At 38.2% G+C, this 18,800-nt stretch overlaps 1 protein-coding gene across 1 annotated transcript; it reads right to left on the bottom strand.

The window, feature by feature from the left end:
* Window positions 1-2,329: 2,329 nt before the first annotated feature.
* LOC114460186 (trace amine-associated receptor 3-like) lies at window positions 2,330-14,202 on the bottom strand. Its single transcript, XM_028442214.1, has 3 exons — window positions 13,899-14,202; window positions 13,715-13,777; window positions 2,330-2,397 (listed from the first exon to the last, which is right to left on the bottom strand). Exons 1-3 carry the CDS (start codon window positions 14,069-14,071, stop codon window positions 2,391-2,393), a joined length of 243 nt encoding a protein of 80 aa, XP_028298015.1. The 5' UTR covers window positions 14,072-14,202; the 3' UTR covers window positions 2,330-2,390.
* Window positions 14,203-18,800: the final 4,598 nt, after the last annotated feature.

Below are 18,800 nucleotides of genomic sequence, written 5' to 3'. Positions count from 1 at the left end.
GGTTCAAAGAAGAAAAAAAAAGTTCAATATTAACAACGTTTTTCTACCGCTAAAAGTCATTTAAGTTAATATTTCGTAGTTATTTAATATTATTCCTGTGATTCCAAACTTCCTTTAAATCGTCACTAAGACGTCACTTCCTCTTCCGTCTCCATGACTGTGGGCAATGGCTTTGCTGACGGCCATTAGCCAATCATATCACAAACATTCTGCTTCTTCAGACAGAGGAATGTAAAGTTTTTGTGAGCGGAAGGGTCCACAACACGGCTCCACTATGATTATTGTTTGTTCTGTGCAAGGGTGAGTGTTTCTTCTTTTATCCTTTTAACACATTTATCATGTTCATGTCCCATAGAATTAAACCAGGTAAATCTCACTCACACTATTTTACTTTGCACCTGCAAATAAACCCCTTTATAACACTACAGAGTACAGAGTATGTACACCTCTTTGTACATTCAACCTTCAAAACACATACTCATTTGTCCATAATTGACAACTCTACTTAAGCTCCTCCCACTATGTGAATGCATACTTGCGACGGGCACTGCACTAGTTCATTTATTTGCGATTTAAAAAAAAGACCATTGACAGCATGTGCAGACAAGGCAAAAAAAGAGCAACTGTTCCATGAATGTCTGGCCCACAAACCATAGCCTTCCAACATTATGGCCCACAGCAAGATGTAGTTGAATAGCCCTGCACTCCATACTACACACCAGTGTGCTGTCTACTGACACACTCAATAAGGCTAACTCAGTTCATACGTATTTAATTATGAATTATTATTTTTTATTTCAAAGCATTGTTTTCCTTTCTTTCTATCTCTTCTTATTGTCAGTGACACTTTACACTTTTTCACCTTTTTGCACAACATCATATTTCTAACTGCACACAGGTGTCTTTTTTTTTCATTGTCAATGATAATTAATGTTCCTCATTGTGGGATTAATTATTTTATAGCTTATAGTCTGTACTGTACAGACTTTATTGAGTTTAAAGCCCTCTTCCACCAAAAAAACTAATGTTTTTACTGGTGGTTTATACTGAGATAAATAAAACTGTTGTGAAATGTTTATTCATATTGTATTATTCTGTTCATCTGTACATTTCACTGCAAGTCAATACATGAATGAACAGTTGTGTGATGTGGTGTTTTCATACAAATTAGGTCACAAGTCACTTTTATTTCATAGTTATAGTTTTTATTTCATAAATCTATAAAAGTAACTCTGTAAACAACAGATGTAAAGTGTGATCTGATCATATTTGATATTCTGCTGATTTATTTCATTGTTCCTAATAAACTATTGCCTAACTTTAACTTACTTTACGCTTTGTTTAAACAAACTGTAATAGATGAGGTGTTTTATTCACATATGAAACATGTTTGTTTTATCATTTCTATCATTTGTTGAACTCTACAGAAATCAACCTGCTGTGCATGTGATTGGTGCACATTTATCTCTACATCAGCAACTTCTGATTGTTCTTCAGATCAGTTTTACATAAAAATATAAAAACATGTCAGGTCTGTGAAACAACAACAGATTGATCACTTAAAAGTAATTTTTTTCAATATAGTTCACTCCACCAGCTTTCACAGTCATGTCAAATCTCCAAACATAAACAAAATAAGCAAATTGTTATAAGATTTACAGTATGTTGGTCTCACTGGAGTCAGACTTCAGGATCTGAAGAGAAAAAACACATTTCACACATTTCCTGAACCAGGGATACAGAAACACATAGATCACAGGGTTAAGCAGAGAGTTGAAGAAAAACAGACAAATAACAAAAATGTAAGATGATAGACTTTTCTCTTCAAACCCTGTTTTAAGTGAAACAAAGTAAAATATAGTTAAACACATTAGAAACACAACAACCACTACACCCAGAGCTCTAGCAGCTTTCAGCTCTGACCTGTTAACATTCAGTGAACTCTGAAGTGTCACCACTGTAACATGAGAGCGCATGGCCTGGGCCTGAGACACAGCCACCATAAACACTCTCACATACAGGACCAATATGATGCTGACTGGAATTATGAAAGTGAAAATTAGATCAATAACTCCAGCATGAATGTTTGTGTGATTAATGCACATTAGTTTCATCTGAAACAATAACATTCCACTGTAAAACATCCCCAAGTTGGTTTTAACTTTAATAATGATAAACAGTTTTGACTTCATAATATCAAATACAATGTGTGAAATCATTTTCTAGAAACATCAGCAGGTGTTTTCTTTTCATTCATGGCTAAAGTAAACAGAACTCTAAAAACATTCATCACACATCATCACAGTTTTACAGTGACTGTATTAAATCCAGCAGCACATTGTCCCTGACTTTTCCTCTTTACAGTATGTTGGCCTCACTGGAGCCAGACTTCAGGATCTGAAGAGAAAAAACACATTTCACACATTTCCTGAACCAGGGATACATAAACACATAGATCACAGGGTTAAGCAGAGAGTTGAACAAAACCAGACCTGTAACAAAACTGTAAGATGATGCACTTTTCAGTCCAAACGTTGTTGTAAGTACAGCAAGGTAAAGTGGAGTTAAACACATTAGAAACACAACAACCACTACACCCAGAGCTCTAGCAGCTTTCAGCTCTGACCTGTTAACCTTCAGTGAACTCTGAAGTGTCACCACTGTAACATGAGAGCGCATGGCCTGGGCCTGAGACACAGCCACTATAAACACTCTCACATACAGGACCACTATGATGCTGACTGGAATGAAGAAACTGAGAACAACATTCATAATTTTAGCAACAGGATGGACATAAATCATACATTCTCCAGCACAGGAATCAAACTGACCTGGATTTTCTATGTTACACTGCAAAAAAGGGGGGTCTAAAAACAAGATAAAAACACTAAATCTGAGGGAAAATGTACTCAAAACAAGTGAAATTATCTGTCCATGCAGCAAGATAATTTCACTTGACAAGATTTCTTAAATTAAGATTGTTAAATCTAGAAATAAGCATGTCTACAGAGGTGTTTGGAAGGCTTAAAATAAGCCAAACATGCTGGTTTTAAGATGAGATTACTTAAAAAGTAACTTTTTACAGCCTCTAAACAAGTGAAATATACTAAATTTAAGCATAAAATGCTGGTTTTAAGATGAGATTACTTAAAAAGTAACTTTTTACAGCCTCTAAACAAGTGAAATATACTAAATTTAAGCATAAAATGCTGGTTTTAAGATGAGATTACTTAAAAAGTAACTTTTTACAGCCTCAAAACAAGTGAAATATACTAAATATAAGCATAAAATGCTCGTTTTTAAGATTAGATTACTTAAAAAGTAACTTTTTACAGCCTAGAAATAAGTGAAACATAACTAAATTTACGCATAAAATGCTGGTTTTAAAATGAGATTACTTAAAAAAGTAACTTTTTACAGCCTCAAAATAAGTGAAATATACTAAATATAAGCAATTACAAACAAAATCTTTCTTACTTTTAGCAAATTTAGCTGAAGATTAGTTAAGAAAAATATTAAATTTAGAGAAAAATACTACACTATTAGTGAAGAATGACTAAACTCTGTCTTAATCCAAGCAGGTTTATCTTGAAAATGAATTAAACTAAGATAGATTTGCAAATTCAAATAACAACCAAGCAGTTCAATCAATTAATAAATCAAATGACACAAAATATTTACACAACTTACATTTTTAATTCAAATTAAACAGATTTGCTAGTTCAGACAACTCAACTGAAACAGGGGTGCGGCCGCGACCGTAGCGTCTTTTTTTCTTTCACTTAACTTGAAATTTTAAGCCCTTTCGCTCATATTTTTAAGTTGAAACCATTAGTTACATTTTACAGTGCAGGCCTCGATGAGGTAAAACAATTCAAGCAAATAATTAAGTGACACTGTAATAAACTTGTGGAATACACAAAACCATTGTAAGGCATGGGTAACAATAACAAGAACAACTGACATGACAAAATACTGCTTGACATTCAGCTACTTGTCAATGAATGACAAGACAAAATACTGCTTGACATTCAGCTACTTGTCAATGAATGATTTCCAATCAGCCATTGCTTTCTTATATGCACTAGTGGCATCTTGATCGTGGATTGTGTCACCAATGACCTCTGTTTGAATAACAGAGAGGAGCGTTGCAACACATTTAGGGTATGTTAAATGCAACGTGTAGTAGTATGCCAATAGCACCAACATCCCTTCTGAGAAATCTTCCTGTGGAAGGGTGGTCACAGGTACATTACCAACAGCCACGATGGTGGTTGATCCATCAAAAAGCAGAACTGGGGAGGAGAGAGGACGCTTCTCCAGATACAGGGTGGGGTCTTCGCCTGACTGGAACAGAAAAAAAAGAACAATGCGTAGAGAGTGAGAAGACATAAAAATGTATTGAAAGTGTATGATCATTTTTAAAATGAAACTATCAGGTTGCAACCAATGACTTGAGCACTCTTAAATTTAAATTCACGTTTAAAAACTCACACTCGTTATTATCAGATGAATTGCTTTACAATAGTGTAGGGGGGAACATGTTAAACTGATGTAGGAATTTAGGATTGATTAATACCTGATACAAGCTGATGCAAGGTGCTAATGTTTCATCAGTGAATGAATGAATGAAATAATTAAAGGTTTTGCAAAACATTTTTTGTTATTTCCTTCTGTCAACACCATTTGAGGGACACTAGAGGCACTTCTGTTTTCCCCTTTTGACATAAATTAGGTCATATCTATAACTGTGAACTTAGGTGTATTGTTACTAAATGTGAACAAGCACAATAATGTGAGAAAATAAAGGCACTTCAAAGAGGACAGTAAGGAATCAACACAAACATTTCTCACCTTCAGGATATGAAGAAGTGCCTCACAGCTATTCCCAAGCTTCTTTGGTGGTGAAGTTGGTGAGGGGAAGAGGGATGGGAGTGCATTGAAGAGGGCGAGTGTGAAATCCACTAAAGAATATAAGAATGAAAAGAATGGTCTGAATGTTGTACAAATATCAATACATATACATATTGTATGGAACAGCAACTTACCACTGCGGACATCCAAAGGGAAAGGTGGTTTCAGGACTTTCTTCCACACACCGTAGAACTGCACCTTGGCACAGAATTCTGCCCATCTTCCTTTTACTTCCTCAATGTATCTGCTGTTGGTGCCACCTACTATGCGCCGCAGCTCATCCATTGCCTAAAACAGCATTGTGCACAGTTCAACAGTTAACAATGCATTGAAATTCAGTACACAGATGGATACACAGTAACTCAAGTACAACAAACCAACATACATTTCGAACATCTTTGAAGCATGGATATGCCTCAAAGATTTTTGCAGGTCGGTCCTCTTCCTTTGTAACATCTGCATCAATGAAAGCCCGTCTGGCCTCAAACTCAAGGTCCAAAATTTGAGCAACATCATTTTGATTGGGTTTTGCATTGGGCTTATTGTACATGTTGCTCAATGTTCTGTAGTGCCTAGCCTGCATCTTCAGACTGTCCTGGCCCACTGAAATGACAAAAAACCAAGCCGAGACATTTCAATGTTAACACTTTAACAACAACACAGGGGAAATAAAGCGTGGTTAAAATACAATGCACTATTTTTTGGGAAACTTTAATCCAATTTCATGGATGACAGGCTGAGAGGTGTGCTGAGGTGGGCTTACCAAAAACATCCTTTGCAGGCGTGGTTGGTGATGCAGACGTGGCTGGTGACGCAGACGTGGCTGGTGAAGCAGACGTGGTTGGTGAAGCAATCACAGTCGTGGGTGCGGAGCATGAGGCTGACTCGGATGGCAGCAGTGATGTTTTGGTGCCACTCTTTGGCTTCTTTCGCACAGAGGGGAGTGGTAGTGGGGATGCTTTTTTTTTTAGAAATAATGAAAAAATTCTCAATACAATTATATGACAGGGCAAAATGGGCATATATAAACACAGTGCATGTCTAGCCATGAACTCTGGTTCAACAAATGTGGACAACTATAGTTTCATTACATGATTAAACATTTTTAGTCATAAACAAATTTGTATGACGGCCACCCTTTCATTTTTTTCCCACAATTTGCATACCTGCAGAGTTGTCCTCGCTGATGTCATCATTGCTCTCAAGAAGTATGGTATTATCACTCGAGTAGCTTGTGTCTGTCCAATCTGTCTCCATGTCCTGGTTGTCTGCGCTGAAGAGAGCTGTCTTGGCCGCTCCTCTTTGTGGTACGGAGCCCTGCCTCTTCCTTGGAGATCTCATATTCTGGAGTCGCTTGTACATTTTGGTGTAGATGGTCAGCTGTGGTGAAAGAATGTTAGATAAATTGTTTGTCTTGTTGTTGACCTGTCCACAGTTTTGGTTGAGAAAAATGAAAAATATTACTTACATATGGCATATTTGTGTCAGCATCACGTAACATAGGATAATAGTCGACAATCTTCTGTGACATGGCTCTCATTTCCAGTTTGGAGGGGTATCTTGCTTGTTTACCCATGGGACTAGCACGCAGGATTGCAACCATGCTAGTGATTGTGTTCCTTACAAGTCTGCAACATAGCTCCTTTGACATCTTGTAGTTCTTTTCCTTTCCATTGCAGAGCAATGCAAAGTACTGACTACGCACCATGTCTAACTCTGAATCTGTGTACACCACATACTCTGGAGGGTCTGGCATTTTCATTGTTTTCTCAGCAGATATGGGGGTGGAGGCTTGCGGCTGGCATGGTGGCATGGAGCTAGTTGAGGGCATAATCCCGCTTCCACTGCAAGTGCTGGCATCTTGGTCCGTGGTATTTTCACACTATTAGGATTATGTAGGATGAAAACAAAATGCATTAGGACCATTAAAATATGGTACAATTTAATTTTAATAACTATTATTTATTCCAATTTGTGTTTACATTTTGATTGATGAACTCCCAAAGTTTCTTTCTTCTGAGAAAATGTCCAGGACCAGGAAAAAGATCCTTCAGGTCTTCCCGGCTAAGGCCTTTCAAAGCCTCCTCATCAACACCGGCAGCTGTAATATGACAAATAAATACCTTAAGATGAAGCAATGCCAAGCTACAGTACCAAGCAACATAAAGAGGTGCCATTTATCTCTCCCTCTGAGCTCCAACACATTTGTAAACTGTTTAACTAGTTGTCTGTGCTATGAAGCCTCCTTAAAGTCAGCGAAAATAATCATAAGCCTATCTCACAAAGATGCCAGCCCCAAATAAAATCAAGGGTAAAAATGTTAAAGTCTGGACTTTAAACATTGGGCTACCTTTATGCCATAAGTTCAGTGTTGGTCATATTTTTTTTATAGGCGGGCCATTATCGGCGTTAACTTGCTGCGTTAACGTGAGCCATCTTGTCGGCGATAAAAAAAATATCGCCGTTAATCTATTCTCAAAGTTGAGTTGGGAGCTGGGTCCAGGCATTAGCCGGTTACCAGTTTCAAGGGTCACAATTCCTGCGTTATGAGCGCTTTTTTCCTTTTTTTTAAATGTGACGTTTCGTCAGGCATGAGAGGTCTCTCATGCCGTGAAGCTGCAGCGCGGCTCAGCACGGCGCCCCCCCCCCCCCCCCCCCCCTCCCCCCGCGCACGGCGCCCCCCCGCGCACCTGCGTGTGTTGTGAGAGTGACAGGCAGGTTGTGTGATGTCCGAGCCCCGGAACTTTTTCCACCGTCTAAGCGAACCAAGTCGGCTGTTTGTGAATACTTCAGCTACTATTAAAAGCCATACGGTCACGGCTTGGAAGAAGAAGTCCGCCCGATGTTCAAAACGAACAGTGGCAGCCTACATGGAATATGACAGCGCATGTTAGGGAGCATCACCCTGTTGTTGCTAAATTCAAGGTAAAGTTAATGCTGTCTTGAAATGAACGAGGTGAAATGAGCTTGCTAACGTCTGGTATTAGTGAAATTATCTTGTTACCTTGGCAGATATCTTATCTTCTTCATCTATCCTTTTGTAATGTTTTTATTTTAAACTGATGCACATATGGTAACTAGCATGCTAATGATGATTTATTTTAGCATGCTAGTAACCATATCTACCTCAGTAAAAAAAAGAAGTTATCAACAACTTTTTTCTTTCATCAATCTTTATTGCTAAGGTGAATAACACCAGCTAGTTTCCTCTAACATGACTAAAATAATTGAGAAGCACATGTTGTTTTGTTTTGTTTTCTATATATTGTTTAAAAATATGAGACTGTTCAATTGAAAAGTTTTTTTTCTTAAAAAAAAAAAAGACCGCTATCATAATACCGTGATATCATGAAACCGTGATATTTTTGCATTTTGGAGACAGGAGATGAGCCCCTGGGCTAATAAACTCAAAGACTTAGGCTACTTTTAGTGATTATTTGGGGAGCACGCATATTCTGAGGGCCTTCGGGAGAATTCAAATGAGTCATTTTAATCTAGATTAATCTAGATTAACTCCAAGATTACAGTGAGATTAATCTAGATTAAAAAAATTAATCTATGCCCACCTCTAATTTTTTTTATTTATTTACATTAACTAATTTAATTAATTCATTTAAATTATTAATCAGCACATTTGAGCTGCAACTGTGGCTATTACTCAAAAAATCAGATAATGAATAGCAAATTTACTAATTTGGTTTTCTTTAGCTATCAGCTTTTATTATTATTCCTACAAACTACATGCCAAAAGCACCTATACATCAAATATAAACTTTATTTGTGACTTACCCTCCAAGACCGATACAGTGGCATCGTCAAAAATATCCATTCAAGATTCATCGGCTCCCCGACGAATTAGGCCCAACACGTGGTAGGCTACCTAGCAAAAACACAGCCAAACAGAGCTCGTTAGTTAGCATGCAAAAGTGCACATGAGCTAACACCACCTAGCTTGCTAAGCAAGTACCCCGGTGAAAAACAATTGAAACGGTAACCGTCACAGCAACAATCTGCTCTAAAATATGATTTTGGCGACTAATATTAAAAGTTCAATTAAGTTTACTGACCTTGAGCCGCTGTTCCTTCACGAATGTAACGTGCCTCCTTCCGTTACTCAAGTGGGGAATTTTTTTTTTTTTTTTCTCAAGCGGGGAAATCACTTGGACGTAACGTAAATCCTGACGTCATTGAGGTGGGACAGTTGGAGGACATGAGCCGACATGAACTGAGGATGTAAACATTAGCTTGTTAATAAAAGATTTTTAAAACAAAACATTTACCATCTTAAAATTAATGAAATAACATATACTCGGAGAAATTTTGTGTTCAAATAATAAATACAAATGATAGCATGAGTGCCCCCCTCCCCCCTCCCCCTCAGGGTCATCAGCCAGCGACAACAATATCGCCGAGCAAACCTGGCGCCAACGGTGCATCACAGACGGTTCGGCATCATGGCAGCGTGGAGGTGTATGATTTGTTTCGTCTTTGTTGCTCTAAGTCTTAAAGTCCTACTAAGCCACATTAATGCAAGCCACAGTCGCAGCCCGGATTTTTGGGTTTACTGTGGTATTGATGGATGTGAACAGGACTTTAGAGTTTTCAACTCCTTCTTTCGCCACATTAAACGGACGCACCTTCAGTATTTTCGGACTGGAAGCCCACCAAGTGGATGGAGTACGACGCCTTCTTCTCGCTCTTTGGGACAGGAAACATTTGGTGTGTCCGTTTTTGCCAGCTGTAGCACCCCTGCAGCGGACAGCACTGTGGCTGTCCCACCTGGTGCCTCTCTACCTGAACCGTCACAGCAGCCTGACGCTGTCGGCCGCCTTGAATCCGTAAGTCTCCACAATTCCATTCGTTTTGACCTCTGAGGGCCTATCTCGCCAATTAATTTGCTCTCTGTGTGATGCTGACTTGTGTAAAGTGTTTTGTTTTGTTTTATTTTATTTTATTTCCCACATACAATGGTGTATTCAAAGCCTGGCTTCCTTGAATCCATACCGGGAATGCACGCATTAATCAGGAGTAGGCTATCTTACCTTCTTTTTACAGTCTATATGACACACTCTCTCTTTCATATACAGTAAGCTAATTGTCTTCAGTGAATGCTAAGTTACCTCCGTAACATGACGTTATTCACGTGAAACGCACATAATTGAACGAACTTCACACTTACCTTGGGAAGAGACGATAGAGCTGCTCAGGTCCAAGTGAGGCAAATGTGGGATTAAAATTATTTTTTCCCCTCTCGTGCGCCCTGTTCCTCATCAATTAGTCCGTATTATGGCACGCTTTTCTCCATAAGGAGAAATGGGACAAAATGTTTTCAACTACTGTAACGTTATACAGAGGGCAATAATTGGAAACATTTTCTCATAGACTGTATTATTTACGTGCTTTAGTTCATTTAGTTTTTAGTTGTAAACAAAGTAGTACCCAGTAAAGTTAAGGTTACCTCGGTAATTAGAGCTGGGTACTTACTTGCTGAATAATAACACTGCTGTCTGAGTCAATTTTACACACTCATTGTTTGTTGTAGTCTAATTTATAATCTTGAAAAAAAAAAAACACTTCACTGTAAGAAAAACAAAAAAACAACAACAATTCAAATCAACCCTGATTGTGTCTATCTACTCTTACTTTTATCACTTTCTGAAGGAGCAGGCTGTTGCTGTGACATCCAGAGCCAGACCTGATATTGCTAGATCTGCAGCGGCATTCGCCATCAGTGTCCGGGAACAGTGCCACTTGTCACAGGTAAATTTGTCTTGATGGACAAATGCTTTAATGGTACTATTGATATCGTATAATAATTCCTTGATTATACAATGTTTATAAAAAAATATAATTACTGTAATAATTCCTTTCTATATTTCAATGTTAACTATGGGCCTGTTAGCAATAATTATATGAGGGGAATATATATGTATATATATATATATATTTTTTTATATATATATTTTCACAGAGAACTGTCAACAGCGTCATCTCGGGGGTGCAACAGTACCAAGCTGCTCTCCTTGACACACTGAGGGAGAGAATCAGAAGGGTGTTTGAAGAGAATCCAGAGACAACTGCTCAGCTCCAAGATGAGGCTTTGGCTACTTTTGATACATTCACGGATCCTTTCTCAACCACAGCATATGGACAGAATAAAACTATCCGGGAACTATTCAATCCAGTCAACCCAGAGGAAGTTGTGATGTCCCAGAAGATTTGTTGGGTAAAGCGTGGTCCTTCAAGGGTCATGGCCTTAAGAAACAAAAGTTTTTACTATGTGCCACTCATTCAAAGTCTCAAGCAGTTACTGACCAATTCTAGAATCTTCACAATGTTGACCACTGTACCACAAAGAAGTAGAGAGGGATTCTTGTATGATTTTACTGATGGAGCCCTTTTTACATCCCACCCCTTATATTCTCAAAGGCCAAATGCATTGCAAATACTATTGTACACCGATGAAATTGAAATATGTAACCCTTTAGGCCCCCATGCCTCTGCAAATAAATTATTGATGTTTTATTACACTTTAGGGAATATTGATCCAAAATTTAGGTCCAAGTTGGCTGCTATAAGACTCCTTGCTATTGCCAAGGCAAATGATATTTCTCAATGCGGTGTTGATGTTATACTAAAAAGAATCCTAAAAGATCTGACACTTCTTTACAATGGTGTTCGGATTGAAACCCCAAATGGTGAAATTGAGTTGTTTGGTGCGGTGATAGCCTTATGTGGAGATACACTTGCCCAACATGACCTTGCTGGGTTTAAACAAGGTGTTGGTTTTGCTTATAGCAAATGTAGACATTGTGAATGCTCCTTTGATGATATGCAAAGTATTTTTGAGGAGAATAAGTTTGCTGAAAGAAGTTTGGAAAACCACATCAGGCAATGTCTTGAAATAGACAAAGCAAGCACAGAACCATTGAAAGCATCCCTCAAAACCACTTACGGGATTAACAGAAGAAGCAGGCTAGTTGATTTTCCAGCATTTGACCTGATCAAACAAACTCCACAGGATATAATGCATGTAATTTTTGAAGGTGTTGCACCAATGGAAATAAAGCTTGTGTTAAAAAACCTGATTCTGTCAGGACAGATAGAATTAGATGAGATTAACTCAGCTATTATAACTTTTCCTTACTCACCTCTAGATATACGAGATAAGCCATGTCCTATTAGTGTCAGCACTTTAGCTGCTAATGACAATAAAATAAAACAGTCATGTGGACAAATGTTAATACTTTTGAAAATACTACCTTTCATTTTGAATGATATGGACAGTGAGTATGTCAAATTTATTTTCAAATTAATTCAGATTGTTCAAATTATCCTTGCTCCTGTTATTTCATTAGAAACTGTATTGCGGCTCAGGCACATGATTGAGCAACATCTGCATCAGTTCAAAGAACTTTTTTCTGAATCCAATGTCATTCCCAAGCAGCATTACATGCTCCATCTACCTAGCCAAATCATATCTTTTGGTCCTTTAGTAAGAAGTATGTGTATGCGATTTGAAGCTAAGCATAGCTATTTTAAGCAGTGGGCTTCCAAGTTAAATTTCAAAAATGTATGTAAATCGCTTGCAAACCATAATCAGTTCCTTGAATGTTGTCAAAATGAAATAGGCACTGAGCATCCAATTTTTGCTAGTGAAAGAGAATCAGGGCCTGTCTCAGCTGTCAAAAATGTTGATTATGTTAAAAGAAAAGTCAAAGATTTTTTAGGCATAGAGGTCATGCAATCTGTTGTCTCTGTGAAATGGTACATCCTCAATGGAAATAAGTACATAAGTGGGAAATCTATGATTATTGTAGCTGTAGATGGTGCTTTCCCAGTGTTCGGACTGATAAAAGATATCTTTGTGATAGATTCCTCTTTAGTTGCTTTTGAGTACCAACGTTATGAAACACTGAATCTGAATCCAGAGTTGCTGGCATATGAGGTGGCAGTTCCCAATGTTGCCCAGGCTACAGAATTTGTAAAAGAACTAATTGACTGCATTTCCTATTTTCCAGTTAGTTTCAAAGACAATACCTTTGTTCCAATAAAATACAGTCTTTGTGACATTATTGCCCACAGACAATAATCTGGAGGAACAATAAGTACTGTATGGTGTATCATACCATACACATCATGTATTGTGTTGGGTGAACCCAGTTTGCCTGTTTTCTGTTTGCTTTGCCAGTTTTGTGAACATCATCAGCTTGAAGTCAGAGAAATAAACTCTGTTTTTCAGATGCTTTTTGTGTGACTCTTGAATCAAGCAAGTTGAGTTTGTTACTGAATCTTAAAACAAGATTTATTTGAGGAGACTTTGGGTAAAAGATGTAATATATTTTATTTTAACAGTTATTTACCTCATTTTAAGATTCCCTGCCTATTTGAGACAAAAAAGACAAGGTTTGCTTGATATAAGATTGTAGTGTAAAGTTGAACACTTAAAATAAGAAATTAACTCTTAAAACAAGACAAATTATCTAACACTTCTAAATCTAAGTTTTTTTTTCTTGGTAAGAACCAAATAATTTGCAGTGTATAAATTTGCCTCAGACAGTGAAAGACAGTAGAACCAGACCAACATAGAACAATGCATATCTTTGCTCTGTTTTTAGTGACTTTAGTTTGATAGTGCATTGGATCACAAACAGCCACATAACGATCAACTGATATCAACACAACAGTTCCTATTGAAGCAGAGGCGGCAACATAACCTAAAACACCATTAAAAACACACCAGTCTGCACCTAAAAACCAGCATCCATCAATAAGGAGGATCAGAAGAACCCAGACAAACCCAACAGAGAAATCTGACACAGCCAGAGAGAGGAGGAGGAAGTTGGTGGGAGTGTGCAGCTTCCTGGAGGAGTTAGAGAGAAACACACTGATATCATTATATGATACAACAATTATCATCAAAGCAGAAAACATCAGGAGTCTAACAACATAACAAGTCATAAAACAACAGAACATGTCAATACCTGAAGTGTGAGATGGAGATGATGACCAGCAGGTTGAGAGTTAGAGTGAGCACAGAGATGGAGGACAGGATGATGTGAAGGAGCACAGACACTGAGTGAGAACGCACGATCCTCCTGCATGAAGAGTTTCCCAGGTGTGGATAGCAGAGCTCAGCTTCATCAGGTGTGCTCATAGTGAGGAGAAGAAGATGATGAGCTCTGCATCGTTCTGCCTCAGCCTCTCTGATGAACAACTGATATATTATTCCTGCTCCAACACAGGGATGTGGAGGCTGGACCTGAGGACTGGACCTCCCTCAGAGACCTCCTGCTCTACACATTACGTAATGCTGAAATAACTTTATTTAAATTAGTTCCCTGTGGAAGCATCAGATACATCACTTTAACTGTGTTCTCCAAACATGTGGAGCAGACGTTCTACTTCAAAGTCCATTAAAATCCAAAGGTGTCAGAGTTCCTCTCCTTACCTTGAAGGCCAGCTAGCCTGAGTAGAGAAGTTATTTAGCTGTTTTAATCTGTGGTTGTATTATTTTTGTAGAATCGACCACCTGATTGACAGATTATTATTCTGCTCCTACATTATGCAACACTAAACAATTCTGACCTTTTTCATTTAGTGCTGAATTCTATCAGCTTAGTAAACTCCATACTCAGCATTTATTAAAAACACTCACTGCTGAGATCTGATTCTTATTCTCATACATTGATAATCTTTTCATAGGAGTGCTGTAAACATATTAGTAGAATCTGTGAAGCTTAACACCTGTGATTAATTTATTGTCACATTAATTTTAAACCTTTTTACTGGAATCATTAATTAGGGTCCGAAGTCTTGGAATGGGACGTAGGAACCCATTGTTTTTGCATTTATTATTACTAGGTCAGTGCCCGTAGGAAGTATGTATTACGATAGAAAAGTGGGAGGTTCAGTAGCTTTTTCATGGATGGTTAAATGAGGTTGTGTTTGAAGGTGGGACGTCAGGAACATTTAGGTTTTCTGTGAAATGTGTGATAAATATTGTGTTTTCATATATTTTGGTTTTGTGTAGGGAGTTGAACCCCATCTAATCCCATTCCAGTTTGTTGTCCTCGCAGATTCGGGTCTCCTCAGACCAGAACAGACTTGGTCCGGACTCGTTTAGTGTCATTAATCCACAATAGTCAGTTTAGATGCACACGGATTCTGTAAAGCATTTATGAAATAATTTATTACCAATATCATTGCAGTCCAAACAAATATGACGTCACACACCCTTGAACCAAGCAGCAGCCATGTTGAAACTCTCATCTCAGTCTGATCTTTTTTTTTTCTTGACTGCAAAAGAAAAAAAAAACTTCAGTAATATTGGCAAATGAAAATAGTGTTTTGTTGAAAGTTGATGAATTTGTCTATTGTCATTGATGTCTAACTTCACCACTATTATCATCAGTAACTATCTAAACTGGTCATTATAGAAGCTGATCCACAGAGATATTTGAAGAACACACACACACAGACCTTCTTCTTCTTCTGTGTTGTTTTATGGCGGTTGGCAACCAAGGCAAGGAACATTATCACCAATTACTAAATCCTAAACCCTAATCATTAACCCTTTTTGCACGAGGAATGTAATAATCTGGTGTCACGGCAAATTTGCAGTTGACCTCATTTGGAGACATGATTTATGCTCTTGTTGAATGATGCTGTTCAGTCAAAGCATGATGATTTTATAAAAAAGGATTTATTATAAACTAAATGAAAAAGAGTACAAAAAAGGTGTCCCATCCTGTTGGGAGGAAAGGCGGCCAGCCACAACTGACTGGGAAAGTTCCACAGCTTAAGCTTTTATACAGATAGAGAAAAAAGTTTCACCCTTGAGACGTTGGAGAATGATGAAGAGGTGGATGTATTGAGGAAGGCTGGCGCCACTGCTATCTGTCCTTGACAGTGTGTGTATCTGAATGTGAGATTTAGGTTGGCCTTGGCCGGTTAAGATGGAGCTGTGTGTATGTAAAAGAATGTCAGTTTTAGGTATGAGGCCTCCAGCAGAGACTGTGTGTTGCTGGCACTGTCTGTACTGTTAATCTAACATGACTCAGCTGTTCAAAAGTGCAAAGAGTAATGCAGTCATCGTGTATTAAAACATGACAAATTGTACACATGAACACACATTTGATGATATGATGATGAATATAATAATTGCCATAACACTGGTTATTAATATTAAACTGATGAAATCCCTCTCTCTTTAATTCCTCCATCTGAACACAGACCTTCTTCTTCTTCTTCTTCTTCTTCTTCTTCTTCTTCTTCTTGCTTTTAAGAGGTAAGGATTAATGACTATAATACATTGGAACATTGGAATATTAGGACATTAGAAGATTGGAACATAGGGATGACATTATCACTGTGGAGGTAGAATGATGACATCATCACTGAAGAGATAGGAGCAATTTTCTTCTTCTGTGTAGTGTAATAGCAGTTGGCAACCAAGGAAAGGAGCATTACTGCCCACATAGGACCAATTTTCCAATTCTAATGTCATAACTGATGACATCACTGTAGAGCTAGGACTGATGTCACTGAAGATTGGAACATAGGGATGACATCATCACTGTGGGCTGTAATGCTCCCTGCCTTGGTTGCCAACCGCCGTAACCCACAGAAGAAGAAGACATTGTCACTGTTGATTTGAATCTGACGCTGCACACCCTTGAACCAAGCAGCAGCCATGTTTAAAGTCTCAGCTCTATCCCTGAACCACAAAGATGGTTGAGCCACACACACACACACACAAACACACATTTTGCTGCAAAGTTGCAATGCTAATTTGTGTTAGTATGCCAACATTTCAAAATCCCTATAACTGTGAAACACAAATTTACTGCTTTGAAACATTTCCCATCATGCCTTGTGTTTTTGACTGCCGCCATTTACGGTCATGTTCCCTGTTAGCAATTATAGCAAGCCTTAATAGAAAAATGCATATAGCTCTCAAATACAGTGTTCAAACTGCTTCATGTTTGATACATATGATGACTGTCCATCCCTTAACAAGACTCAATGTGAAAATTACCCCTCATGCCTTGCGTTCTCAGATGGCGTTACTTTTATTGGCGTATGACGCTAACACCTCTAGCAGAAAGGCAATATGTTGTGTTGACCTCAAAATACCGTTGGATGAATTTAGACAGATTTGAGCAGGTTGCTGATGAAGAAAAAACAAGCTGTGATCAGTGGGAGGGGCCTATTATGTCACCAGAAAATCATTCGCCATTTCCCCGCCATTACATTCTAAATGCTGTATCTTGGCTATTTTTCAATGGATTCGCATCAAATTCACTGAGAGTGATTTTTAACTGGTTTTCTCTTTTTACTGGGTTTTTAACTAATATTACTGTATAAACAGGCCTTCAAATTGGTTTTCCTTGTTATACTGTTTTTTCCTGTCCTACTGCAATATCATTGCTATTGCTAGGCTAATGCTAGTTTATTGCTATGTCAATGCCAATTCAATTCAATTCAACTTTATTTATATAACGTAAATTACAACAAGGTCATCTCAAAGCGTCTAGAGCGGATCAAACAGGCCAATTCTAGAGTTATTGTTTCCGCCGGTCTAAGAGCGTTCCCATTCAAAGTCTAGAGTGATTAGGTAATGTATAAACACAAGCGCACTATTGACAGGAAGTGTGGGAGATGATATAGAGTGCACTGTTTTCCAGAACTTTATAGCATCGAATCCACATCTCCTTGAAGTGGGAGATTGTGGCCTTCCTGATCAACTGTGTACTTTTATTCCTGCATTGCCTGAAGGCAAGCCAGTCAACATGGGACTGAAAGGAAAAGGTTTTCCTCTAAAGGACATTTTTGTGATAGATAAATTCTGCCAGGTCATGGGAGAATCAGGGACTATAACAATTCTTGGTCCTACATTTTTTCAGGGGGCATGTTTGTTGATGATTAGGCTAAAAGTATTCTTGAAATATGACCAGGCACCATCTAAGGAGGAGAAATGATTGATTCACTGCTGCAATGTCTTGAAGAAATTACTGCATGTTAAAGTTCTTCAAAGAGCGCTTGGTCACAATTACTGATGGCTATTTGACTATGAAGCCAGAATGTGTACATACGATGACACAAAGGTCACTCATTTGGCTGAAAACTCCAGGTTGATAGTTCGAAAAAGCATTCGTAAGAATTAAGTCATTTAATGTGGAGGATGAGGGGGATTTGGGGTTGGGTCTGGTAGGCTCAGATATAATGTGGGAGAGGTTTAAAGCCTTACATTGCTGCAATACTATGTCATTTGGATTGATCATGTCCCAGTTTAATTCACCCAGGAGAACATTTTCAGAAGATATGTAAGGTGCTAGGAGTTGTATACTGGCCCACTTAAAGCACTGTATTTACATGTGGGAGAGAGTGAAGGTGAAAATGAACTGATTTAATGAACTACGCTGCTCTAACTGTAGGTGACAAATAGCGCTGGTGTTTGTGGATGAGGTGCTATTTGTTCTGAGGCCTTTTTTCCATACAAAGGTGGCATATTTACACAAGATTTATGAGTATTCCTTCATTTACATAAAGTCAAACAGTTTGTGTTTATATCATGGTTTACGTATGCTGTGTGAATTGCACAATGTTATTCTTTCTGTGGTTTCCTGTTGTAAACGCAGCACAATTCTTTTGAAGATCTGGCCATTGGTCATGTTGTGGTCTTGGTTCATTCTGGTCTCGGGCAAGTCTTGGTCTTGGATAGTGTGGTCTTGAGTACAACACTACTGTAGGCATTGCACATTTAAGTTTACGTGGTATGATGGTTGTGGTCTTTCTCTTGATTTGATATCAGTTGCGGCAACTGGACTTGAAGTTTATTTTGGGGACATTTCACCTCTCATTTGAGAGGCTACTTTAGTTTA

The sequence above is a fragment of the Gouania willdenowi genome, unplaced genomic scaffold (assembly GCF_900634775.1).
Source record: "Gouania willdenowi unplaced genomic scaffold, fGouWil2.1 scaffold_418_arrow_ctg1, whole genome shotgun sequence".
NCBI lineage: Eukaryota > Metazoa > Chordata > Actinopteri > Blenniiformes > Gobiesocidae > Gouania > Gouania willdenowi.
The sequence above is the reverse complement of the archived record's forward strand: the minus strand, read 5'-3'. Positions and strand labels throughout refer to the sequence as shown.

Excerpts from the sequence above, each read along its gene's own strand:
- LOC114460186 (XM_028442214.1), bottom strand. The coding sequence starts at position 14,071 with ATGAGCACACCTGATGAAGCTGAGCTCTGCTATCCACACCTGGGAAAC. Across the intron at positions 13,778-13,898 it reads ATCTCCATCTCACACTTCAG|GAAGCTGCACACTCCCACCA; the intron begins GTATTGACATGT and ends TAACTCCTCCAG.